Source organism: Neltuma alba, unplaced genomic scaffold (genome assembly GCF_004799145.2).
Source record: "Neltuma alba isolate B1F8T4 unplaced genomic scaffold, ASM479914v2 tig00011601_pilon, whole genome shotgun sequence".
NCBI lineage: Eukaryota > Viridiplantae > Streptophyta > Magnoliopsida > Fabales > Fabaceae > Neltuma > Neltuma alba.
In genome coordinates, this window is record NW_021636253.1 from 225200 (window position 1) to 252091 (window position 26892).

Sequence of the window (26892 nt, forward strand, 5' to 3'; positions counted from 1 at the left end):
TGGGTAAAATGTATGTTAAATGTAAATAATTAAAGTTGTAAAGTTATTAAATTTTAAAGTGAGTTAATAAAATTTAAAGATTTTCTTGGTTCTAATAAAACATACTTTCTCTGATCCTATATATAAACTTCAAATAATCGAATCACGTTTAACGAACTAGTAGTTAAAATTAGTTCAAAGTAATAAATGGGTCAGAAATATAATTTTTTTTTTAAATTTGCCTTTATTTATTAAGAGAGTAAATGAGAGAGAAAATAAAAAAAATGATGGAAGAGATTATATGGAGATAATATTAATGAGAGAGAGGAAGCATTAAATACAGTCAAATAAAGGCAAAATAAGAAAAAATAATATTAAATCCTTGGACAAACTCAAAAACAAAGCTTATATTTTGAACCATATCCTTTTCTAAAAGTGAAGCTTGTATATAGGATCTGAGGGAGTATTGGAAGTAATTTATAAATAAGATTTATAATTAAATATTATTAAGTACTAATATTTTAAAAATATGACACATGGTCATATATAATTAGAAAACTTGACGTAAGTATTGTTACTAATAAGTGTATTATTATAAAAGAATTTTATGAAGCAAATTGGATTATAGTGCATTCCAAAAACTTATCCTTTGACAAAAACGCACAAGAGCACCAAAAAATTTCTCCATATTACTTAGCAAGTCTTTATTATTATTGAGATCATCTGGAGATATTATGAATTACGGTATCATGTAAAGTTCTGCTATGTTAACTTCGTGAGGCCTTCTGAATTAAATATTATTATTTTTATAATTAAAATAAATTAGTAATGGTTTCTTTTAATAATAACCAAATTCAGCTAAGTATTATTAAAATTTTAAGTCCAACATTTTAATTATTAAAATGTAAGGAAGAAAATTGCAAGTCACTCCAGTAGCTCCCGTCATTTCCTAAGAACAGATTTATGCTCCCCTCCCCCCTCTCTCAGTTAAAAAGAAATTTAAAACTTAAATATTAAATTGAATAAATACCAATTAAAATCCAATTCAATTTAATTCAAATTAACAAATTAATAATAAAAAATAAAAAATTAATAAATACGAATAAAATAATAATTTTTAACTAAGTATTAAACTTTAAAAAATCATAAAAAAATTAAAAACTGAATTTTTTTTTATATATAAGATATCAAAATGTCATTTATTTTATGTAAAATTTAATTAAAAAAATAGAAGCTCAGAAAAATATCTGAGAAGAACCACAAAACCAAGGGGTGGGGCCACAGCTGACAAGGGCAGCTTACACCCCATTGACTTTGTTAAAATTCAGTTTATAATTTTTTCATATTTAATAATTTAATTTTTATCGTATACTATCTCTGATTCTTAATATAAGAGTTAGTTGACTAATTTGAATAAAGTAAGAAAATTTGTTAAGTTAGTTACTTATAATAAATAAGTGTTATCTTTTTTAAAATATCCTTATTAATCATATGTATCAGCTAAAACTATTATTTAATGAAACATATAATACGTACAACTACTACAAGGATTATATTGAAAAAAATAGATAAATATAAGACCAAGTAGGTTAGGATTTTATATCTAGGACCAAACTTGCTCTTATATGAAGGACTGATAGTATAATTTATTTTGAATCAGTAATTAATTATCCTCTGTGTCAAAATATATTATTTAACACTCTTCACCGAAGACGATGACGATCAACAATGGGATATGCCAATGTGCTCTGATTATTTTCCCTAACTTCTAACTTCACTATCTCAACCTGCACATCCTGATGAGCCCACTGCCTCCACCATGGGCTAGCCTCCACAACCCGCTTGTTTCTGGTAAATGCACTGGATGACTCTCGCTCCTATGGTAATGTCCTCGCTTGGTTCTGGTTTGTCATCTCCCCTCTCTGCTTCTTCCCATTCTGGCTCGCCTTCGGAAATCGGAATCCCTCTCCCCGCTACTATCATGTCCGAATACGCCGTACAAGGAAGACTTGTGGAGAGTTTATTGCCGCCGCCGTGTCTGCTATGCAAGAACGACATACCATTTTCAACCGCCAAAAAGAATTGGATCACAGGCATTCTATCCATATTGTTGATCCAGTTCTTTGAAAGTTGAAAACGATATGTTGTTCTGTAAGGTCGACTTGATTCAGTGCAGACACAGCGGCCAAGAATTAGGTAGGAGATGGCCAATAAGAGATGGCCATTGCTGTAGGTTGTGTTTTCTGCACATCTGAGACATGAGAATGGAAGTTGAGTCACAAGGGTAACACAGGTGTTATTTAATAACAACAAAAGCTGAAGCTTATATTACACAACCAAATCATCATTGTTAAGGAAATATAGCAGCCGTGGAAATATATCGAAGAACTTGAAAAGGAAGAAGGCTCAAACTACATAATCCAGACACCCAACTCAGAAAAAGAAGGGCAAATGCGTAAATTACTTTGCTGCGTGTTTATTTGTTTATACGTACTTTTATTATTGGATTAATTTCATATTCTGGAAACTTATATCGCTATAAAATTTGCTTTCCAAGTCATGTCATGTAACTTCTGGTTTCTGAATACTTCCACAAATAACAAGTTTAAAACTAAGAAAAGAGCCAATAAGGGACTTACGCTCCTCCTATATACGTATAATAATGTAACACAGTCTTACATTTTAGACTGAGGGAGTAGTATTTCCTTTTCCTTGTGCCCCACTGCTTTACGTCTCTACTCTCTTGTGTGATACTGATATTATCAGTTTACTCCTCAGCGATATTTTATTTGCACTTTTACTTAAAGCATCTTCACTTCTGGGCTTTTTCCACACTGGTTGTTTATGGAAGTATTCAGAGGCCAGAAGTGATGCCCAGTTACTCAAATTAACAATCACCATATTCGTGGCCAATTTTTGCCTGACATTATGACCAGAGGAAAAAATGGCCCAACCAAACAAGCATGGGCCCATAATCTATGGTATGAACAAGATGAAACCATAATAATAATGGAGACGGTGAAGAAGAGGAGTGACCGAGGCGTAAATTTATCTCTGTATCTAGCTTTGTATATGAATTATCATTTTCTTGAAACGACGACATATGACCCCAAAATGACTCTATTTAATACAAAGGCCAACCATATTAATTGCTCAAACACTATAACTTGGTTTATATATATACTTCTCTTGTTCTATTTATAAACCACTTTTAGTATGTTTCACATCGATCAAGAAAAACTTTAAACTTCATTAACTCGTTTAAAATTCAACAACTTTCCAATTTTATTCCTATTTAATATACATTATATCTTATTTAAACAAAGTCAACACGATAATAAATGAAGGGTAAAATTGTACATCCATACAAAAAATTTCTCTCAGTGCTTTATAAATAGGACACAAAAATATATTATCTCTCCACCCTATAAATAGGACCAGAGGTGTGTGTATTAATTACGTGCTGAAAACAAAAGCCAACTGAGGATCCAGCCATTTTTTGTTGTTCACAAGACTCCTCATGTTGAAACTGATCAATTTCCGCGTCATTATGTTCCAAGCTAAGTACGATGAGGGGTTGAAGTACTTTAAAAGTCCCTTCTTGCGTTTCGTAATGTCCTTTCCAATTAATAAATAGACTGAAGAAAGAGGTAGGGGACGAAATACTTAAAGAGGCAAGAAAGTGAATATAACTAGATCTGCTGGAGAGCATTAATTAGGTGCATAGTTTATTAGAGAAAGAAGCATTGAGTAATTCCGAATCGAATTTGACGGTATATTTTGTGAGGTGTTAATGCTTTCAATTTACTAGTAGTACACATTACATGGTTCTATATGCTTTTTACTTCCTTCCTTTTTCTTTTTATTTCTTTTAATGAAGTCTTAAATATTTAATTAAGTTTAATAACAACTTGAGAGTTTATTGGCATAAGCTCAGCTGCTATCTAACATTATTTGGGCGTCCCATTTCCCATTTTGGAAATGGCGAGGTAAAAGCAAAAAATGTGTATAGAAAAACCCAGTTGAAATATATCCATTATTATATTATATTAAAAATGAGCCTATTTCTAATAACCAAATTTAGCTATATTACTATTCAAACAGGATAAGACTGTAAAGCTCCGAGGAGCGCATTGTTTTTTTTGTTGAGTAGTGTTTCCTACTGTGCCTAAATATATATTACTATAAAGCATATATATAAGTATAACATTTTAAAGTAAATTAATGCACGACGTCTAAAATAAGTGATGTTATGAGCTGTTTGGCTATGGACAATTGTGGTGGGATGCCATTTTTGCCGAACATTTACTATAATAAGATGATGGTGTGGGACAGTCGATTGTTTCATTATACTTGTAACAGAATTAATTGAAGGCGAAATTAGAAATATTCAACGTGTGAAATCCTAAAACTATATATTATATTACCTTCTCTCTTTAATATAAAATTTTGTTGACTGATTTGAAAAGATGAAATAAGCTAAATAAATTAGTTTAAATTAAAATATTTATTATTTTTCTGTTTGACTTATAAACTGGTATATAATCTAATGGTTCACATTTAAAAAGAAAAATCTTGTAACATACGTTATTATTGAATAATTTATTTAGCTTTCTTAATTTCTCTAAATTAGCAAACTAGATCTTGTATCTTGTATTAATAATAAGATGTAGCATTTGATAGTAATTATAAATCTTATAAAGTAACATGTTTACAACATTCTAACTTGGAGAATTTCTAAGGAAAATTCTTTGATAACTTTCGTTCTTGCGAGTTGTCCATGTGGAAAATTTTAAAGGAAAAGAAAAATGATCACCATATATACATATATAGTCAGAGAACTAAAGGAAACAAGAGAATGAATGACAGCTCTAAATGGAAGTACTAAACTGAGGCATGTGAACTCATTGATAGTAAGTTATACACGTACATCTGATCATTACAGCTAAGCATATAAGTTAATTGACACGTCAGCTATATATAAAAGGGTGACCGATTTGAAAATGCATGCTGCAAGAAATAAAATGTTTCTAACAGAACAACTCTACTGCGAACCGTGATTAATTGGATTGTCATCGGAGTTCTATTAATGAACAAAAAGGAGACAACTTTAAATATAATTTTTTTATAAGAAAAAATTTAAGTATAATTAATCAATTCTAATTTCTAAATAGGGTCCTAACCTAAATTTAGACTACAATATACATTTAGTTCTTTAATTTTATATAAAGTTTTAATTTGGTCCTTTAATTTTAAAAAGGATACATTTGATCCTTTAACCCAAAAACCATTAGGCTTGAATGATGATTTTTTGTAACAATCATGGTTATTTTAAAAAAAAAACTTAATGTGTTAGTATTTGAGCATGTTTTATCAACATTTAAGAGCCTAAAGTCATCATTTTTTGTATACTTTTTAAAGTGAAGGGACGAAATTGAAATTTTCTGCAAAGTTAAAGGACTAAATGTATACTTTAACCCCTAAATTTAATAAGAAAATAACTAGTGAGTCACATCAGATATTTTATTTAAAACAAAGTAATTGAATATTTAGAATAATCGAATAATTATAATATCCAAAATATAATATAATATAATTAATAAATAAACAAACCAGTTTTGCTCATTTTTCTCATTTTTTCCTACGTGTATAATTCAAAGGGTTTCGACTTCCATTTTTTTTGGAAGAGTTATGTTGAAGAACAAACACAAATAAAGACACGTTTGAAAGGACACATATACCCTGACTGCATGACTTTAAATTGATCGTCACCTTCATCTTGGGCTTCAGATAGCACCAGTCGATCGCTAGTCTCCCAGAACACCACTCCCTTTTGTTCTCTGCACCTGAGTCCTCTCAACGGAAAAACCCCTTGAATCTAATCCTTTCTTATTTGAATTTCTCTCACTTATCTTAGGTGATCACTCTAATTTGTATTCTTCCCATATTTAATATACGACCTAATTGTTGAGTTAATTTTAATTCTATACGACCTAATTGTTGAGTTAATTTTAATTTTAGATATAAGATATTTTTCATATTTATCAAATTTTTCTATATTGCCTCTATTGATACTACTTCAACCATAATTAAGTAGGAGAAGAAGGGATGATATTATGGAAGATAACTGTGGCGCTTTAGAAAAAAAGTCACTGGTGTCACAGCTGCACTACAAGTGATGAATCTTAGGAAACCTACTTTATTTATTTATTTTTTAAATATATATTGCATATTATAGTAAATAATTTAAAATAATCAGTTTCAGATTACATGAACCCGGCCCATAAGTTACTTGTTAGGCACAATAAATATAATAATCTTTAAAAGAGTTTTACTCGTATAGAATACTATGAAACTGTATGTCATGATGAATAGCGTCTAAACCGTTAAAATTTAATTTGGATGGCTTAGTAGTGATTAAACATTTTATTAGTTTAATTTCCTGAAATTGGTGTGGCTGAACTGAGATAGTTTTAATCTCCTTCTCCGTATGGGCAGGCTGATATTGAAGTGTCATTTGATGCAAATGAGTTTGGGAAGGCAGAAGTGTTGGACCATTGGGTGAAGCCTCAGCTTCTTCGTAGCAGAAAGGGTGCAGCAGTAAAAGGTGGATTGGGACCTTTTGGGCTTGCTTGCGTTTGCTTCAGAAGACTTGAAAGACTATACTGCTGTCTTCTTGAGAGTCTTCATATACCAACGCAAACCTTTGGTCCTCTTCTGTAGCGATCAGAGCAGGTTGTGCTTATCCTCTTTACAACATCAATTTTGTTATTTTCTGATTCTTATCTGACATACAGATGCAAAACTTTGTTGACTGGTCTTCAATGAATTATATCGATCATGATCTCACCACTTACGGCACCTTTCTTGATCTTGACCCTTCTCATGAGAATCTCTCACTTAGAAGCTTGGTAAGTTGCAATAATAATAAAACCATATGCTCTTATAAACTTCATTCCTTGTTCCCATATGTCAAAAACGCACTGGAAAATACTTACATAATTTTGCTTGTCCCTTTTTCACAGATTGATCACTCAGTAGTGGAAAGTTTTGGGGGAGAAGGTAGAGCGGTCATTACAGCCAGAGTTTACCCCACAATGGCAATCAATGATGAGGCTCAACGTTATATGTTCAATTACGGTGCTGTTGATGTGAAGATCACCGGCTTGAGAGCTTGGAGCATGAAGAAAGCACAAATCAATTGAAACTGAGCTCAAAAAAGTGGGATACAATAATACTAGCTGGATTCGTTACATGAACAATTAATACAACAGATTTTATAAATGTTCTTTTTGTTTGTACTACCAAAGTATAATAAACAAGTTATATTTTTCTCTCTGATTGCCATTTCTGATTTTCCAATTAGCTCTTCCATAATATTATATACAGAGATCATCCATTACAAAATGTAAAGGCACTAATTTAATTAGACTATGCAAAAACAGTACTGTAATCACAAACAAGGCCTTTTAGCGTTGCCAGTTAATTGGTGTCTATTATATGTTGTTGAATGGGTTGTCTGTGTTGATCTTTACGTTTCAAACGAATAATAACTATCTTTCAAGTTTGAAAAGTTAAATTGTTTGATGGGATGAAATAATTAAATTTTCAAGAAAGGTTGCGTTAATGCAGTATGCACGAAATTTATATCCTGCCACCTTGCCAGTAGTCTTACTTTCACTTTTCTCGACAACAATTTAAGTTTGATATGGGTGAATTTTTGAGTGAACAACTTGAAATAATTCTATTCTCTTATATATAATTCTTTTAAACTCATACCAATTCAGTTATTATATTTTTTTTATTCGAAATAGCACAAGTTCTTCACGACAAATTTCTAGAATACGTTAGATTCATTGTTCGGTCTAGATTTTGGGCCTAGAGATGAGTAGGAGAACCTTTGATGAACAGGATTCAAGTCTCATTTCACATTCCTAATTTGTACCAACATAATTTATCATTTTTTTACTAGTTTATTTAAGAATTTATGTCTACAAGAAGATTGGATGAATATACACACTACTTGATTAGTATTTTCATGCAACAACAATATTTTTCCAATTTTAATGTGGAAATACAAATATTATTTTATTAATGTTTTATTATATATATTAAATAAATGAATCTTTTGGGAAAGAATATAATTATTTAAATATATATATTATATGATTTTACTTTTTCTCAATTGCTGGAATTATGGTAAAGTACTTTTACCGAGAAAAACTAGAGGCAATAATGTGATCAGCCGTTTCAATTCTCATAGCAATAGCCTGAAAATAGCAACAGCAACCGCCGCAAGATCGCGCATAGCGTTGTTTTCTTTTGTAAGCGGTGATGTGCTGCCGGAAAACTCTTCTTCACAATCTTTGGCTTCCATTCCAGTAGATACTACGCCTTCTTCTGCAAATTTTGGGTTTCCTGTTTCCAAAGCTCTCTCAATTCCCGGAACATACAACTCTATCACATTTTTGTACGAGTCAGCACAATATCTCAGTGCCTTCTCCTGCTTCGGTTCTAAATGTCCACTTTTTAGGAGCTGCTTGATCTTATAACCCGTGCCCTTCGCTTTCGTCGTCATGACTTTCACCATAATTAGAGCTAGCCCTGTGAATATTCATGATTCGATGATTGATTCAATGATTAATGAAAAGAGATAAATAATAGGATAATTAACATGTCAGTGTACATTTGTGGTTTATTACCCCTGACATCAGCGTCGGAGCTAGCGGGATCCGATTTGAGAGATTGAACACACAGATTGTAGCGAGGGGTCTGCTTGCAGGTATTCTCTATCAGGTTATTGCAGCGGCTGGGTGATATTATGGAGATTGTGACGATAGTAAAGATTATTATTAGCGTACGAGATTTCATGTTGTTCATGATGATGGAAATGAAGATAGATATGGGGATGTACTGTACTGTATTTCGCAAAATTGAATGGTGCTTGGTCTGTTTCAGCTAGCGCTATATAACATGCAAGCAGTTTTGGCACAATATATATATATATAACATGAAAACTACAATAATAATGGGTTTGGATCTTTATTCAATTAATAACGAAAATATTTAGTTTTGAAATTTTAATGTTCTTAAATGTCATTAATTACCACCTCTTGTGAATCATTAATTGCCTTTTGTTTTTACTTTTAAAAAAAAGATTTCAAAGTACTTCCTCCAGTTTATAATAAAAGAAGTCTTATGAAAAAAAAAAATTTTGATCCAAAATATAAAAAATTGACAGGGTAATCAAATATAGTTTTTTTTTTACTTTTACCTCTTGTTATAAAGAGGAGAGAGTTTTAAATGTAGGAGAAAGATGAGAGAGTTTTTCAATCCAACTCTTTAGGGGGTGTTTGGATAGAAACCAAACTATGGTTTCAAAAATGCTTTTACGGATTACGAAGTAAATATGTGGAGGAGGTTACCTCGTTTTGCGGAAAAGCGATTCTAAAACCTAGGTTTTGGTTTTGCCAAACACCCCCTTAATAGGGTAAAATAGTTACCTTTTTTCATTGGTTAAAAAGTTAACTTTTATCAATTTAAAACACATTTAATGACTTAAATAATATTTCTTAATTTGTGAGAAATTTTAATTGACCCCTTATATTATGGATAGGAGATAATCAGATAATACTCTGATTTCTATTATAAGGCACTTCTCTAATGACCTCACTAGAATTTATAAGAGGTGGTTAAATCATTAACTTCGTCTGAAAATGAGATGAATTTTCATTTTTACCTATTTTTAAATAAAAAAATTTTAAATTTTGTATTACATTATTCTCTCTCGTTGTTAATGATTCTAAATAAGGACAATATTAGAAAAACTTAATTCATATCTCATCCGATTTATAATAAGAATTATGCATTTCTTCTAGGATGCGAATTATAATATTAATAAGAATTGGAAGAAATAATACTCTCTCTCCTCATGGTTACGAGAGCCTGCTGGTCCTTCGCATTTCTTATTCGTTCAGTGTTCTTGTCTTTAATATGCATTCCTCTTTTTTTTTTTTTTTTGGCCCCCCCTTTTCGATTGCTCCATCTTTCCATTGCAAAATGTCGATCCCCACCACGAAAATCCAAACCTAATTAGTCTTTTATATATATAAATATATATATTTATAAGGTTTCATATAGGTCTACCTTGCACTATTTAGAAGCATTTGAATGGAAACTAAACCATAATTTTAAAAGTAATTTGACAATATATGAAATAAATATGTAAAGAAATTTGTCTCGATTTGCAAAAGGCTATCTTTTAAAAGCAATTTTGGAGTATTTTAAACACCCCCTTTGATTAAAAAGTATTTTAAAAAAGGGGTCAACATTTATTTTATTTATGATTTGCTTGTGTTTTGTGCAATTTCACTTGCCATTAGACTCATTGTACGGTATAGATTGCGAAGGAGACGTGATTGGGAGGGAGAACCATTGTTGAACAGAATTCCATATATTACTCCTTTCGGTTAAAAATATAAGATTAACTATGTTCTACATCTCTGTAAATGAAACTAACTGTACTGTTCATTATATGAATTTGTTGATAAGGATCAACTCTGCAGAAAGCAAACCTAGCTAGTTAAGAAACCAAATAAAAGAATGATAAATAACATTACAGGATCAAAATACTAATTTAATCAAAAATTGGCATGCACATATTTTACTGTATTCTTTGTCCATTTTTCCTCCTTTAGTACTTGCCTGCCCCCGGATAATGTAATGATGTTCAGCAATTTTTGCTTTTCTTCGGACATGACTTCTTGGAAATAGCACCACACATTGTGTGTGTCAGTGTGTGTGTGTAGACACCAGGATCACAAATGTAAATAATTACACTCCACAAGAACACGCACAGATGTTATGGTATATATATCCATACAAATTGTCCCATGCATGTTAGAGGTAGAAAAGTTGGCATTAATTTTGTAACAACTTTAATATATGTTCAGGGCCGATGAGATTCAAGGGGCTGTATCATTTGTTCTATCAGTGCAACCCTGAATATCCTGGTTGGGTTTGGGGGAAGATAGTGTGGGGCCATTCAGTATCAAAGGATGTCGCTGATTGGACCATACTAGACACAGCCATCCATCCATCTGAGCCATTTGATATCAATGGTACCTGGTCAGGATCGGCCATGATTCTTCCAAGTGGCGAGCCTGCCATTTTATATACTGGAGTTGACCTGCAAAATCGTCAAGTTCAAAACTTGGCCTTCCCCAAAGATGCCTCAGACCCATACATTACGGAATGGGTTAAGATCCCTCCAACTAGGGCTAATGGAATCAATTCAAGCTCATTCAGAGACCCCACCACTACTTGGTTAGGCAAAGATGGGCACTATCACTACAAAAAAACAGACTTTAGGTGACGACAAAAAAAGTCGCCGCTGAAAGTTTGCCATTGAAACCAAGACTTTCAGCGGCGACTTTTTTTGTCGCCGCCGAAAGTGGATTTTAAAAAGTCGCCGCTGAAAGTTTGTTATTAAAACCAAGACTTTCAGCGGCGACAAAAGTGTCGCCACCGAAAGTGAATCTTCAGTGGCGACTTTTTTTGTCGCCGCCAAAAGTGGACTTTTAGCGGTGACTTTTTTAGTCGCCGCTGAAAGTTCGCCATTGAAACCAAGACTTTCAGCGGCGACAAAAGTGTCGCCGCTGAAAGTATAATATAATAATATATATTTTATTTTACAATATTAATAAACAAATTCAATTTGGCTCAGCGGCAAGAAGGTTGGACACGAAAGGAGACGGTCACGAGTTCGAATCTGGAAGAAGACACATTTAAGATGAAAATATTTGGACGATGACGTCGCGAGGAGGAGTGATGTGGCAATGACGTGGAGGTGGCTAGTGATGATGTGGCGGTCGGCGGTGATGATGTGGCTGCCGATGGCGATGACGTGGAGGTCACGACGGTGATGACGTGGCGGCCAGAGACGATGACATGGCATCGACGGTGATGACGTGACATTGGTAAAGCCAATTCTTCTTAGGCATTACTTTCAGCGGCGACAAAAAAGTCGCCACTGAAAGTTTTCAGCCACGGCTGTTACGGCAACGACTTTTCAGCGGCGACTTTTGTACTTTCAGCGGCGACTTTTATCGCCGCTGAAAGTCAATTTTTTTTGTAGTGTATAGAGTCTAGTTGGGAATCAAAGGAACACTACAGGGGTGGCTTTATTATATAGAAGCAAAGATTTTGTGAATTGGGTTGAAGCCAAACACCCTCTTTATTCTGCTAAAGGCACTGGAATATGGGATTGTCCTGATTTCTTCCCAGTTTTGTGTAAGTCCAAGTTTGGTGTTGATGCTTCTGTTAATGAACCTTTTGTGAGGCATGTGCTTAAAGTTAGTTTGGACGATACAAAACATGATCACTATCTCATTGGGACTTATGATGCTAAGAAGGATAAGTTTATCCCGGATACCGGATTCAAGAATGTTGATTCGGTTTTGAGATATGACTATGGGAAATATTATGCCTCCAAGTCGTTTTTTGATGATGCAAAGAAGAGAAGGATCTTGTTAGGCTGGGTCAACGAATCCTCAAGCGATTTTGTTTATGTCAAGAGAGGATGGTCAGGAATACAGGTAAGTGGACGCTATATTTACATTGCCTCGAAACAAATTCTTTGATACTTTCATAAATGTCAAGTTGAAGACGCAATAACCTAGCACAAATATTTTGCCAAAGAAAATATTTTGAACTAACATTTGGTGTAATTTGTAGGCTATACCAAGGGTGATTTGCCTTCAAAAGTCAGGGAACCAGTTGGTGCAATGGCCGGTGGTCGAAATCGAGAAGTTGCGAGGAAAACCAATCAGCTGGGCAACCAGGGTGCTCAAGGCTGGCCAACACATTCAAGTCACTGGCGTCACAGCTGCACAAGTAAATCTTAACAACCCTCCTTTATGTTTATTATAATAAATAATTTAGAATAATCAGTTTGAGATTACGTCAACACATGTGCAGGCTGATGTTGAAGTTTCATTTGAATCAAATGAGTTTGGGAAGGCAGAAGTGTGGGACTCCTGGGTGAATCCTTAGCTTCTTTGTAGCAGTAAGGGTGCAGCAGTAAAAGGTGGTCTGGGACCTTTTGGCTTGCTTGCGTTTGCTTCAGAAGACTTGAAAGAATATACTGCCGTCTTCTTCAGAATCTTCATATACCAACACAAACCTTTGGTCCTCTTCTATAGCGATCAAAGCAGGTTTGTGCTTATCCTCTTCACAAGCTTTTATCAATTTTCTTAGTTTCCGATCCTTATCTGACATACAGATGCAAAACTTTGACAGGTCTTCGATGAATCATAAGTATCATGACCTCGCCAATCAAGGGACCCTCCTTGATGTTGACCCTTCTTACAAGGATCTCTCACTTAGAAGCTTGGTGAGTGGCAAATAAATCAATATGACATCCATAAACTTCATTCTTTATGTTGGTTTAAAATCCTTATATAACGCGTGTGATCTTCCATTTTTCACAGATTGATCACTTGGTGGTGGAGAGTTTTGGAGAAGAAGGTAAGGCAGTGATCACAGCCAGAGTTTACCCCACATTGTCAATCAATGGCGAGGCTCAATTCTATGTCTTCAATTATGGTGCTGCTGACGTCAAGATGACCACATTGAATGCTTGGAGCATGAAGAAAGCACGCATCAAACGTAACTGAAACTGGGCACTATAAAAGTGGGATCAATATGACCAGGTTTTATTTGACAAAAATATGATTACTCTTGCATGAGCGTTTAGAATATTTAATGCTTTTCCAAGAAATGTCCCTATTGCAATTTCCAACAAGTGTATATATAGAGAGAGGGTGTTTTTTTTTCCTTTTAAATGACGGTATTAATTACAAATTAGGAGTGAAAATAAAAAAAAATCAATTTTAAGACCATTTTAATGGTATAACTAACCGTTCTTAATTTTGTTGATGAAATAATTAAAAGTGATATAATTCTCTGATCATATTTATAAGACACTTCCATCATGCTTTACACAGATCAAGAAAAACCTTAAACTTCATTAACTTTTATTTAAAATTTAATAACTTTTCAATTTTATCCTTATTTAATATATATTATACCTCATGTAAACAAAATCAATACAATAATAAATGAGGGGTAAAATTATATATCCATACAAAAAATTTATCTTAGTACTCTATAAATAGAACAAAAAAATGTTTTCTTTCTTTGCCCTGTAAATAGGACTAGTGAAGTATATTTAGAATCAGAAGAAACATTAACCCTAGTGTTGAGGGTTTTGTGAAGTTGAGGGGTTGTGGGGTTTCATTAAGGGGTTTGAATTTCTTGGTATTTTGTTTAACAAAATGTTGCTGTTGCAATTCGAATTTCTGGTTCATCCAGATATTAAGCAGATAAATATTTTTCCTTTAAATTTTATTACTATACACACAAGATATTTATGTATATGTGAAGATAAAGTTTTCATAGTGAAAGTAGGGTCTCATGTTTTCTTTTGCTAAGCACATCTATATCTGTTAGAGGCAATCATGTACAAGGTACTATCAGATGGTAAATATAAATATTTTTTTAATAAAAATTTAAATATTAATTCATCATATTTGGTGGCTCTGCTAAACCCAATCTCTTTTGGTGAGGGAATCTAAATTTTGGACCACCTCATAACCGAGTAGAAGTCAGTTGGTGTTGTTGGAAAACAGAAAATAAGAAGAGGAAGTCATTGGGCCTTAAAATCTAATGTGGCCCATTTTAGATGTCCATTTCTCCCTCAATTGGCACATGCTCGTACTTGATCCAAATAGCCTTCTAATTTCTCTCTTCTTCCTCTCTCCATCCCTCCCTGATTCGCTTATCGCCTTTTCTGTTTGGCGAGACTCCACTGACCACCATCCGCATACCACACACACACTTTGCCATCCACTGTACGTGATCTCTTGCCTCCGACGCTATCCTTTCTATTTCATTCCTGCTTTAGCCATCTTAGTAAAGTTTCATTGCCATAGCGTAGCTTGCCTATTCAGGTGATTTGCTCTCCTGTCACCAGCATCGTTGTTGTTCCACTCAAGATCAGCCAGCACTTCAAATCGGGATTTTTACCTCTTCGTCTTGCCTCGAGAAATGTGTTCTGACCTGCTCGATGCCTCGACTGGAGATTCTCCCGTTGGAGAGTTCCTCTGGCTTCAGTTTCTCGAAGATAGGCGACCCAACATCCACTTCCCAGATTCTTTCGTCCGCCAGTAAGTTGCTACTGCCCTCCTTCGGTGGATGTGACTGATTAATGATAACCAAGAGAAAGTTGAATTTGGATTTTGATTAATGGTGAAAGACAATTCAAGTTGTTGACTTTGACTGTTGATTAATGGTGAGAGAATCGAAGTTGCTTAATGGTTGCCACGACCACAACTAGGATTACATCACTTTGGTGACATTGTAATCCACTGCCGCCATTTCGGTTTAAGTGATGTAATCCCAGTTGTTTTGGTGATCCATAGTTCACGCTATTTCATTAAAGAAAACAATGCCATTTTGGAAGTCTTGGTGTTTGTCGCTCTGTCTCATGTATGATTCTAGCTGTCGGTTCATTCTAACTTGAATTTCTTCTTCGTGCAGCACTTTGTGATTTTCTAGGACTAATACTGACGAATTGTTCCAACTCAAAACCAATATTGAGTTTCTCTTTATAAAAAAACATTTTGGGTCAGTGAAGAACTAATTCGAAGCTGGAATCTCAGTCTAAAAATTGATACTATTAAATAACAACTAGTAATTTTGCAGGGGCAGCCTGAGTGAACCAGAGAGGCAGTGCGGAGCTTCCGGAAGCCCTTGGCTTACAATTTCTTTACACAAAAAATTACTCCTGCCATTGGCACTGCAGCCTTGACGAATTGCTTCTGCTTCCTCACCTCTTTATCAATTCAATGGATCAAAAATCAAAGCTTATCAAAGCTCTTTTCAAGAACACCAAGAATCCCAGACTTGCATGGCATCTCTTCAAGCGCATTCTGTCTTCATCTTCTTCCTCCTCATCTCCTTGTTATCTTCGTTCCATACCTATCATTGTACGTATCCTTATTGGCGCACATATGCACAAGGAGATCGATGAACTCCCCCAACTCCTTCCTGTCTCACGGAACCCTGATGTTGGCCTTGCGTCTCTCACTTCCTTTGTTCAAATCCTGGCATCATTGGGCCACCTTGATAAGGCTGTCTTACATTTCAAATCCCTTAGAACTCGATTTCCAGCAATGCCTCCTGCGGTTTCTTTATACAATGTACTTCTTCAAGCTAGTCTTAAAAGGAACCGTCCAGATTTTGTTAAATGGCTGTACACAGACATGATTGCGGCTGGGGTTAAACCAGAAACTTATACGTTTAATCTCTTAATTCAGTTGTTGTGTGACTCTGGTCATTTAGATGATGCTCGAGACCTGTTTGATAAAATGTCTGAAAAGGGATGTCAGCCAAATGAGTACAGTATTGGGATTCTTGTTCGTGGGTTTTGTAGAGCTGGGTTCACTGCCCAAGGCTTAGAGCTTCTCAACCAGTCAAAGAATGGTCATCCTTTCCCGAATAAGGTAGTGTATAATACTCTGATATCTAGCTTTTGTAGAGAAGATCGAATTGATGAAGCTGAAAAATTAGTCGAAAGGATGAGAGACCAGGGTCTATTTCCGGATGTTGTTACTTTTAACTCTAGGATATCGGCGCTTTGTAGAGTGGGCAAAATTTTAGAAGCGTCAAGAATTTTCAGGGACATGCAAATGGACAAAGAGCTTGGACTTCCAAGGCCTAATATCATAACTTACAATATAATGCTCAAAGGGTTTTGCAAGGAGGGCATGTTGGAGGAAGCGAGTGCTCTGCTTGATAAAATGAAAAAAGTTGGTAATTTTATGACATTAGAAAGTTATAACACATGGTTGTGGGGCTTGGTTAGAAAGGGGAAATTATCAGAGGCTCGGTTAGTTCTCAATGAAATGCTCAGCAAAGGAATTCAACCAAATATATACTCCTACAACATTATAATGGATGGGCTCTGCAGGAAACATATGCTGTCGGATGCAAAAACGTTGATAGACCTAATGAGAAATAATGGTATTTGCCCTGACACCGTAACTTATAGTATTCTCCTCCATGGGTTCTGTAGCGAAGGGAAGATTATTGAGGCAAAAAATATTCTTCAGAAAATGATCAGGAATGATTGTTCCCCAAATGCTTACACTTGCAACATATTACTGCACAGCCTTTGGAAAGAGGAGCGAACATCAGAAGCGGAGCAAATGCTGCAAAAGATGAACAAAAAAGGATACCAATTCGATACAGTTACCTGTAATATAGTCGTCAATGGTCTTTGTAGAAGGGGTGAATTGGACAAAGCGGTTGAAATTGTTAGTGAGATGTGGACTAACGGACCTGCTTCCCTTGATAAAGGAAACCTAATTGCCAGCCTAGTAAATGACATCCAAAATGTATCAAATAGATTTCCAGATGTGATCACATATACAACCATAATTAATGGGCTATGCAAGGTTGGGAGGCTCGAGGAAGCAAAAAAGAAATTTATAGAAATGATGGCAAAAGGTTTGCACCCTGATTCTGTGGTCTATGATTCATTCATTCAGAGTTTCTGTAAACAAGGAAAGATATCATCTGCCTATCGTGTCCTGAAGGATATGGAGAGAAATGGTTGCAGCAAGACTATTCAGACTTACAATTCATTGATTATGGGCTTAGGAAGTAGAAACCAAATATTTGAAATCTATGGTCTGATGGATGAGATGAGAGAAAGAGGGATATGTCCAGATGTTTGCACATATAATAATATTATTAGCCATATTTGCGATGGAGGGAAGATAAAGGACGCCACTTCCCTTTTACATGAAATGCTGGATAAGGGCATAACCCCGAATATATCCTCCTTCAAAATATTGATAAAAGCTTTCTGCAAATCCAGTGACTTTGGAGTTGCATATGAGCTATTTGAGGTAGCTCTGAGCGTATGTGGCCAAAAGGAACCCTTGTACAGTTTGATGTTCAATGAATTACTAGCTGGAGGACTGGTCTCTGAAGCAATGGAGTTGTTTGAAGCTTCATTAGATAGATCTTTCGGATTGAAAAATTTCATGTATAAAGATCTAATTGATCGGCTATGCCGGGATGATAGGTTAAATGATGCTAATTTTCTTCTCCATAAATTGATTGATAGAAAATACGAGTTCGATCATTCATCATTCATGCCAGTGATTGATGGCTTAAATGAAAAGGGAGACAAGCAACAAGTTAATGAACTTGCAACGCAGATGATGAAATTGGCTTTAGGAGATGGCTATGGAAATAAGACTTGCTACAGTGAAAGAAGGAACATCAATGGAAAAATTAACAAGGCTGGTGGAAGTGACTGGCGAGATATATTACACAGGTATTGCAATGAGGATAATCTTTTTCACCAATTTTTTCATCTCTCTTCATTTGCTGTTATTTAATTTGTCTTGGGAGACATACCTTGTTCTTTTCTTTTGTGGCTTATAGGGGGGTTGATTACCTGAAAAATCCCAAAACTGTCTTAATTATAAATTATCAGAGTAATTGAAATGGTGTAGGGTTCGCGCGAGTGACTGACATTTTCGGATGGGATTAGTCAATCTGCCTGTGTAGTTTTAAAGGTTGCTACCATATCTCTTGGGATATGACCATTGTTATGGAGAACTGTTGAATAATTCACCGAGTTTACAGAAAATGTAATGTTATATAGCATGGTACTCTTGACATGATATAATCTTTGCGTTAATTGCTATTTCCTTATATTAATAGGCATTCGTGCACACAATTTAGGATGCTTGGGTATTCAAAATAACGTGAAAAAAATTTTATTTTCATGTGAGGTGTGAAATGCCGTTGCGTTTTAAGATCAAAAGTGTACTCCTGCGTAACGTGTAATATTCATGTTTAATAATCTGTTACCTGTTTTAACAGGGACGACGGCAGTGGAATTGCATTGAAAACTCTCAAGCATGTACAAAAAGGCTGGGGTCAAGGAAGCATATCAAACTTGCAGCCTCTGAAAAATTATTTCGACGATTACTATGATGGGAGTGGTTAAATTTCTGTCAAGTTTCCTAATTTTACTTTATTTTATTTTTTTGGTAGATGGAGGGAGAAGCATGAGAACGTAAAGGCTTAAAATATTACAAAGAACGAAATAGAATATCCCTCTCTCTATAATACACACACAAAATAGTTCATAAAAACTGCTGAAGAAGCTCTATAGAATGACTGAGCTGTGTACAAATTCCTCATATGCCTCTCAATTATCGCACAATCTCTCTTTTCTGATGATTCGGTGATATTTCTGAGATGGTATTTTGACCATCCAATTCCTTTTTCTCATAACATTAAGAATTTTAATTTTATTTTAGATTATTCATATATTAATATGATAAATATATAATTGAAAATAAAAAAAATAAAATTGAATTAGATTTGCAGTTGATTATCCAGCTTTAAAATGGTTGGCCTAAAGTTTGGATGAGCATTGATTACAACTAGATTTTACGCCGTGGGGGCATTTTCTCTTTTTGGTTGAAGTCTAATAGAAGGAAAGCTCTCAATGAGTTTTATTTTTTGAAAAAAAAATTATATAAGTGATGTTATAAAAAGAATATGCAAAAAGAAAAAAAGTAAGAAATTAATTAAAAAAATTTGTAATTTCCATGTGCATTTATAGTCTCTTATCGCTTCATAATTTTGCGCCAAACAGTGTTGCCTCATGCTCTAATCTTTTGTGGCTTTTTGTCTCTAACTAGCATTCCCCACAGACCACTTCGACCCCTCTTCCCTTCGATGTCGACGCCAGCAAACCTTTGTTACAGATTTTGTTTAGTATCTGGAAACGGCCTTCAGTGAATCAGCAATGCTTATAATTCCAGTCTTCCAATTGTTTAAATGTTCTTTCTGTACAACCTAAAGAAGGTTTCTTCTCTGATGCAACACATGTCACAGCGAGAGGCTCTGCAAAAGCTGATCTGCTTATTCAAAATAATTTTGTCTCTGTGACTCTCCGGCTGTAATTTTCTGTAACATATGGTAACTCAATATAATTGTGTGTATATCTTTAAGTGATTTGATTAAGCTTTGGGTAAATGTCTTTCTCTCTGCTCTCCTTTTTTCCATATGGTGCTGTCTTTTCCATTCTTAAGGTGTTTAGACGAAAGTCAAATTATAATTTTAAAAATAATTTTATAATATACAAAATAAATATAAAGAAGTTTATTTTGATTTGTAGAAAAATATTTTTATTTTGGCAGCCAAACATCTCTCAATATGAAACAAACAAGTTGTAGCGACGACAACAATATGTGGAAAGCATTTATGCGTTTTGATAATGCTGTGTCATTTCCGCCCGCTAATAGCACAGGAAAATTCCAACTTGGTAGGAACAACTTTCTTTGAAATTTGACATTCGAACCTTGGAACTTCTTGCAACAGAGACAAAATAAAATAAAAGCTTGCTTTGCTTTTAAAAAGAGGTGACCGAAAGAGCTACTAAAAGCAAACTAAGCATTTTTTAAAAAATTCCATCACTTCCAAGTTCATATGGTGAACAAAATGTTTTCGTATTTATTAGCATATATTTTAGAAAAAAAATTAGTTTTTGAGTCTTTCAAATTTTGATTTAATTATGACACAGTACGTTAACTGCTACCTAGTCACTAAACTTTTAACTATTCAATCCTTAAGTTTTTTACCCATTTACTAAATTACCCCTTGGCACGTGCACTCACCCCGGGACATCCTACATGGCTTGCTGACACTGATAAAAATTGGTGATGTGGCTTCCAAGGAAGCTAGAAAATTTTAAAAAGAAAGAAAGAAAAGGAAATGCCATTCCATTTCCGCGCCTTCGTCTATTTCCCCTTCCTACCTCTCAATTCTCAAACTGGAAACTCTGCTTTCTCTCCATCCCTCTGTATTTGCCTTTCAATCTTCTTCTTCATTGTCTTGCCGAGCTCCACCTCTGTCGTTTTCTCGCTAGTGGTTTCACCCACTATAGTGATAAAAACCTTGAGGAAAATCATCTCCTTTCTTTCAAAACCAGTCTCCATAATCCCCAGCTTCTTGCTTCATGGAACTCCTCAGCCCCACACTGCAGCTGGTTGGCGTTGCTCATGAGCTCGACTGAGTTACCTCACTTTCTCTTTCCACTCTGCCCCTCAAAGGTCCGCTCTCTTCGTCCCTGTCCTCTCTTATCAAATTTACAGTCCTCAACGCACTCTCTGTTTCTGGTGCTCAAAGAATTATATCGACTCTGCTTTTTCCCCCCCCCCCCCTCAAATTTTATCGCTTACTGGGAAGCTACATCACCATGTTTTATCCGTGTCAGCAGGCATGCAGTACTCACTACTCAGGCTGAGTTGTACTACAATAAAATATTATAATTAGAAAGGAAGAACATATGCCGAGGATTACTTTATTAACCAAAAAAATTAAAAACTGAATTTTAATTAAGTTAAAATTTCAGCAACTAAATCATTGACGTGTTAAGGACTGAGCGGTGACCACTGAAAGTTAAGGACTTTCAGTGATTAAAAGATTAATTTTTTCCGTATTTTAAAACAGTGTTGCTCCAATGGTTTCGTGCTTCTCTCTCTAACTCGCATTTCATTCCCACAGATCACTTTGACTCCGATCGCTCTTCCCTTCCGTGTCGCTGGCAGCAAACCTCCTCTTATTACAGATTTTGTTTCGTATCTCATTTGGGTATTGCGTGATTATGGCTTCTATTTCGATATTTATTTACCTGAACACCATATCCATGACCTTAATGGCTAACACGGTTTGATCTTATCATTTTCCTCCTAATTGCTCTTTCTTTGATCATCCAGGTTGTTGCTGGCATACGTTTCCTATGTGATAATATTTTTTGGCGGTGGCGACTGCAATAACATGACATCTTGGTCCAGTTTTGTTTTCATCTTATTTGATTAACTCTTGAGGCTTCTGTTTTCCCGCCCTATTCCTTTCTTTTCTTTTCTTTCTGCTTAAACTCATCTCTCCTGTTACTCAAGCAAGCCAAGATTTACCTGTGATAGGCAATCTTCTGTGCTTGTTCTTTCTAATGGACTCTTTTTCCAAGTTGTCGGGTATACAACATGATGTCTTCATCAGCTTCAGGGGCACAGACACACGTCATGGTTTCCTTAGCCATTTGAGAAAGGAACTGCGGCAGAAGCAAATTGATGCCTACGTAGATGACAGACCTGAAAGTGGAGATCAAATATCACCGGCGCTTTTAAGGGCCATTAAAGAATCACTCATTTCATTGATCATATTTTCAAAGGACTATGCTTCTTCAAAGTGGTGCTTAGAAGAACTTGTGCAGATTATTGAATGTATGGAGAAGCAAAAACAGATTGTAATTCCCGTTTTCTATAACACAGACCCCTCAAATGTGAGACATCAGAAAGGATCTTATGGAGATGCTTTATCGAAACATGGCGAATATTATGAGGAAAGGGTGCCAATTTGGAGATCAGCTTTGAAAGAGGCTGCTAATTTATCTGGGTTTCATTCATCAAATTATGAGTAAGCTCTTTCCTTTGAACACTTTTTTCATTATGCAATGATGTCACTGAATTTCGGTCTTCTTACTTTCTTATGGTTATAGGGATGAGGCTGAGCTTATAGAAGAAATTGCCAAATCTTTGTCAACAAAGTTGAATATTTTGTACCGAGGTGACTTAACAGATCTTGTTGGAATTGATGAAAGAATTGCAGAATTAGAATCACTGATGGATGAAGGGTCAAAAGATGTCCGTGTCATTGGAATTTGGGGTATGGGCGGTATCGGTAAGACAACCATCGCAGCTGCAATATTCTATCGATCTTGTTTTGAATACGAAGGGCATTGTTTTTTGGCAAACGTGAGAGAAGAAGCTGAAAATCATGGCATTATTTATTTGAAGAATAAAATGCTTTCTTCACTACTGAAGGAAAATGATTTACAAATTGGCACCCCATATCTCATGCCCCCTTTCGTTAGGAGAAGGCTTCTTCGAAAAAGGATTCTGGTTGTTCTTGATGATATTAGTGATTCAGATCACCTTGAAAATTTAGTAGGAGCACTTGATTGCTTTGGATCTGGTAGTAGAGTCTTAATAACTACTAGAGATAAACAAGTACTTGCTAAAAGAGCTGATGAAATATACGAGGTTAAGCCATTGATGTTTGATGATGCTGCTCAACTTTTTATGTTGAATGCCTTTGAGAATAATTACGTAGACATTGAGTGGATTAAATTATCAAGGAAGGTGATTAGTTATGCTAAAGGAATTCCATTGGCTTTGAAAGTTTTGGGCTCCTTTCTTTATGGCAAAAGCAAGGAAGAATGGGAAAGCCAACTTGAGAAGCTAAACAAAATGCCACATGCGAAAATTCAAGATGTGATGAGATTGAGTTATGATCAACTAGATAGGGAAGAGAAGAACATTTTCTTATATATTGCTTGTTTTTTGAAAGGATATGAATCACAACAAATAATACTTCTGTTAAATGCCTGTGGTTTCTCAACAATTATTGGATTGAGGGTCCTCCGAGACAGAGCTCTCATAACTGAAGTTAAAGAATCAGCTATCAGAAAATCAAGAATATTTATGCATGATTTAATACAAGAAATGGGTTGGGAAATTGTTCGAGAAGAATCAATTGATAATCCTGGGAACCGTAGTCGACTATGGGATGCTAATGACATATATCATGTATTAAAACATAACATGGTAAGAGTCATAATCCTGTGTTTATATACTTACAAATTATATTCTGTTTTCCTCTTATGCTACTCCTATTTTGCAGGGGACTGAAGCCATTCAAAGCATAACTCTGAATGTGGCAAAAATTGAAGATCTGCAGTTAAGTCCAAAAACTTTGTCCTCAATGGACAATCTGAAATTTCTCAATTTTTATAAAGGTGCTTTTGAAAAGGGGAATTTACATCTTCCCAGTGGTCTTGAATTTTTGTCGAATCAGCTCAGACTTTTGCGTTGGGATGACTACCCTTCCAAGTCATTGCCGGCAACATTTTCGGCTGAAAACATTGTTACTATGAAAATGTACAATAGCAAACTTACAAAACTTTGGGATGGTGTCCAGGTAAATCTATATCTTTCTCGAAATGGTGTTTGGAAATTTGTCAAGAATTGTTTGTTTACGTGAACCCTCTCATTTGATTGTTACAGAACCTCGTGAATTTAAGGGAGATTCAACTTGCTGAATCAGAGTACCTGATTGAGCTTCCTGATTTTTCAGAGGCTAAGCTTCTTAAAAATGTCAATCTTAGCTATTGTACAAGGTTGCGTAGTGTTCATCCTTCTGTTTTAACTCTCCCCAATCTCAACCAATTGAGGCTTGTAGATTGCAAAGCCCTTACTAGCCTTACAAGCAGTGCCCCTCTAAAATCACTTACATTTCTCGTGCTCAGTGGATGTTCGAGACTCCGAGAGTTTTCAGTAACATCAGAGAAAAGGTTAGAACTGTTTCTTTCAAACACAGCCATCAATGATGAACTGTGGTCATCAAGTGGACGCCTTGGCAACATTGAAGAATTGAGTGTAGATGGCTGCCAAAGTCTCACAAATCTCCCCTACAAGTTAGTTGACCTTAGTGGTCTTCGTTCTCTTAGTATTTCTGGTTGCAACAAGTTAGCATCAAATCTGCATTTCCTATTAAATAAGTTACGCAGTTTGAAAAATTTGTCACTGAATAATTGTAGCAGCTTATTTGAACTGCCCGAGAACATTAGTTTCTTGTCATCGTTACGTGAGTTGTCACTCACAGGGTCAACTAATCTGACAACACTGCCTGCTAGCATCAAGCATCTTTTGAGGCTACAATGTCTTAGGTTGGACGAATGCAAAAGGCTTCAATCCCTGCCAGAACTTCCACCCTCTATTGCACACTTGTTTGCAAGGGACTGCACTTCCCTCGAGACCCTAAAGTTAACTTCAATGCCTACAGTCTCATTGGAAGATGAAGTATGCTTTCACTTTGGAAATTGCATGAAATTGGATCGGCAATCAATTAAAGCTATTGAGGCAAAAGCGCTGCTTGAGATGGATAAATTAGTATCAGCTGTTGAAACAGGCACTGCTTGGACTATGCAGGCTCAACTTGTATATCCAGGAAGCAAAGTTCCAGAATGGTTCATGTACAGGTCAACACAGTCTTCCATCACTGTGGATCTCTTCTCCATTCCACGACCTAAGGATTGGAGTTTTATATTCTGTGCAGTTGTTTCTCACTCTGAATCCTTCGTTTACTTTGAAACTGAGTGGTATTTTAGTGATGGCCAACAGGTTTTGGATGAGATTATGTATTACTTTTGCAAACATATTGGCATCATTCAGTCAGATCATGTCTGTCTCTGGTATATCTCAGAGCTTCCTTCACAGGTGCAAAGGATAATTGAAGAGAAGAATACTGATCAGAGCACCACTGGTCATGAATCAGTTGAAATAAAATTCATTGTTAAAACTCCTAGTCCAGTTCCAGTTTTGGATGTCAAGGGGTGTGGGGTATGCCCAACGGGTGCATCAGGATATCGAAATTATATTCAACAAATGGAATCGGTGTTACAGTCACAACCCAATTCATTGGGAATCAAAGGAGGTTGCTCCTGTGACAACACTAATGACAAAGAAGTGGTTCCTAGGAAGTCCAAGGATTTTATCTTCCCAAGCCCACCAACTGGGGCGTCGAAGAATAGAACACGTGGCTTGAAAGATATTATGTTTTTATGATATTAAGTTCAGATTTCCTTTTTCTTGGTGGATTGAAGCAAAAATTCAGGTGATTTGTTTTTCCTCTATTTTCCTTGACATTCAAAATGAGCTTATCCTCGTGTTGTGCTCCCTATCTGTTATTAGTTTGATAGGTTTTATGGAGATTGAGTCTTTGTAAAATCCAGTTGATGGAAATGCACAGATTGGGCAGGTTAAATTGCGTATTTAAGCTTTCCTTTTATCCGAAATGGAATGTATTGCAATGTAATCTTAATTTCCATAGGCGTATTTGGTGCACTTTTAAGAAAAAAACGAAAACAAATCTTTTTAAATAGAAAATGGAAAGACAAAAATATCCCTGATAAGTACAAAAATTACTTCTTTTTGCTCCCCCTCCTTTGTAACCTTCTCAAACTGAGAAACTTTGCTCTTATCTTTTACTTCCTATTTTCCAAACAGAGCATTTTCACTTTTGTCACCCCATTAACAGCACACATCATCCAGCTGTAGTTTTTTCCAAAGCGCAAGTATGAAATATCTCACCTTTTATCTTTCACGGACTTGTGTTGCGTCCGCTTAAGAGTTATACGGAGGATCCAATTTCAGGACCAATGTGCAATGTACCATCATTTGTGTATTGGTGAAATGCAGCCTATCCTTGCAAATTCTAAGCGCTGATACTACATGCATTCCTGGCTCTCCAGTCCAACTCCTGTTTTCAAGCTTGTGGCTTTTTTGAGTAGTCACATAAATTAAAACTAAGAAATGATGCCAAAGCAGGCCATTTGAAATTCGTGGATCCTCAACTTCAGAGGATCCCCATGCCTGTGCATTATAATATAACAAAATGGGACAGAGCAAGATGTGAACGGCAAAACAGAGCATAGAGTCTCCTCAAGCAAAAAATAAAAATGAAAGAGGACAAAAAGACAAAATGTAAAATGATGCTGCTTCTTTTTTAATTTTGTTCCTTCGGAAAAGCTACAACAACACATTTTCTTGAAGTCTCACATTTGACTACTCCCTATGTCTCTAAACGTAAGTCCTAGTTTTTAGAATTGTTTTGATCCCTAGTTATAAGTCTTATTACAAAGTTCTGGATGTAATTAAAACATAATACGTCTTATAAAAGACCCCATTTACATATCTT

At 35.3% G+C, this 26892-nt stretch overlaps 4 protein-coding genes and 1 pseudogene across 4 annotated transcripts; 4 read left to right on the forward strand and 1 right to left on the reverse strand.

Annotated features, from left to right (window-relative positions):
* Nucleotides 1–2988: 2988 nt before the first annotated feature.
* On the forward strand, nt 2989–7184 carry LOC114715590 (beta-fructofuranosidase, cell wall isozyme-like). The gene is made up of 5 exons (XM_028900452.1): nt 2989–3021; nt 6478–6586; nt 6627–6713; nt 6796–6890; nt 7005–7184. The coding sequence occupies exons 1-5, from the start codon at nt 2989–2991 to the stop codon at nt 7182–7184; spliced, it is 504 nt and encodes a 167-aa protein (XP_028756285.1).
* A 1052-nt stretch (nt 7185–8236) lies between these two features.
* LOC114715591 (cell wall / vacuolar inhibitor of fructosidase 1-like) lies at nt 8237–8850 on the reverse strand. Its single transcript, XM_028900453.1, has 2 exons — nt 8682–8850; nt 8237–8583 (listed from the first exon to the last, which is right to left on the reverse strand). The coding sequence occupies exons 1-2, from the start codon at nt 8848–8850 to the stop codon at nt 8237–8239; spliced, it is 516 nt and encodes a 171-aa protein (XP_028756286.1).
* A 31-nt stretch (nt 8851–8881) lies between these two features.
* On the forward strand, nt 8882–15210 carry LOC114715592 (beta-fructofuranosidase, cell wall isozyme-like; annotated as a pseudogene).
* Nucleotides 14841–19343, forward strand: LOC114715586 (pentatricopeptide repeat-containing protein At2g17140-like). Its single transcript, XM_028900447.1, has 3 exons — nt 14841–15206; nt 15745–18388; nt 18943–19343. The coding sequence occupies exons 2-3, from the start codon at nt 15888–15890 to the stop codon at nt 19067–19069; spliced, it is 2628 nt and encodes an 875-aa protein (XP_028756280.1). The 5' UTR covers nt 14841–15206; nt 15745–15887; the 3' UTR covers nt 19070–19343.
* A 1785-nt stretch (nt 19344–21128) lies between these two features.
* Nucleotides 21129–25983, forward strand: LOC114715625 (disease resistance-like protein DSC1). The gene is made up of 5 exons (XM_028900487.1): nt 21129–21185; nt 21640–22551; nt 22634–23741; nt 23818–24114; nt 24201–25983. The coding sequence occupies exons 2-5, from the start codon at nt 22085–22087 to the stop codon at nt 25758–25760; spliced, it is 3432 nt and encodes a 1143-aa protein (XP_028756320.1). The 5' UTR covers nt 21129–21185; nt 21640–22084; the 3' UTR covers nt 25761–25983.
* The last annotated feature ends 909 nt before the right edge of the window (nt 25984–26892 follow it).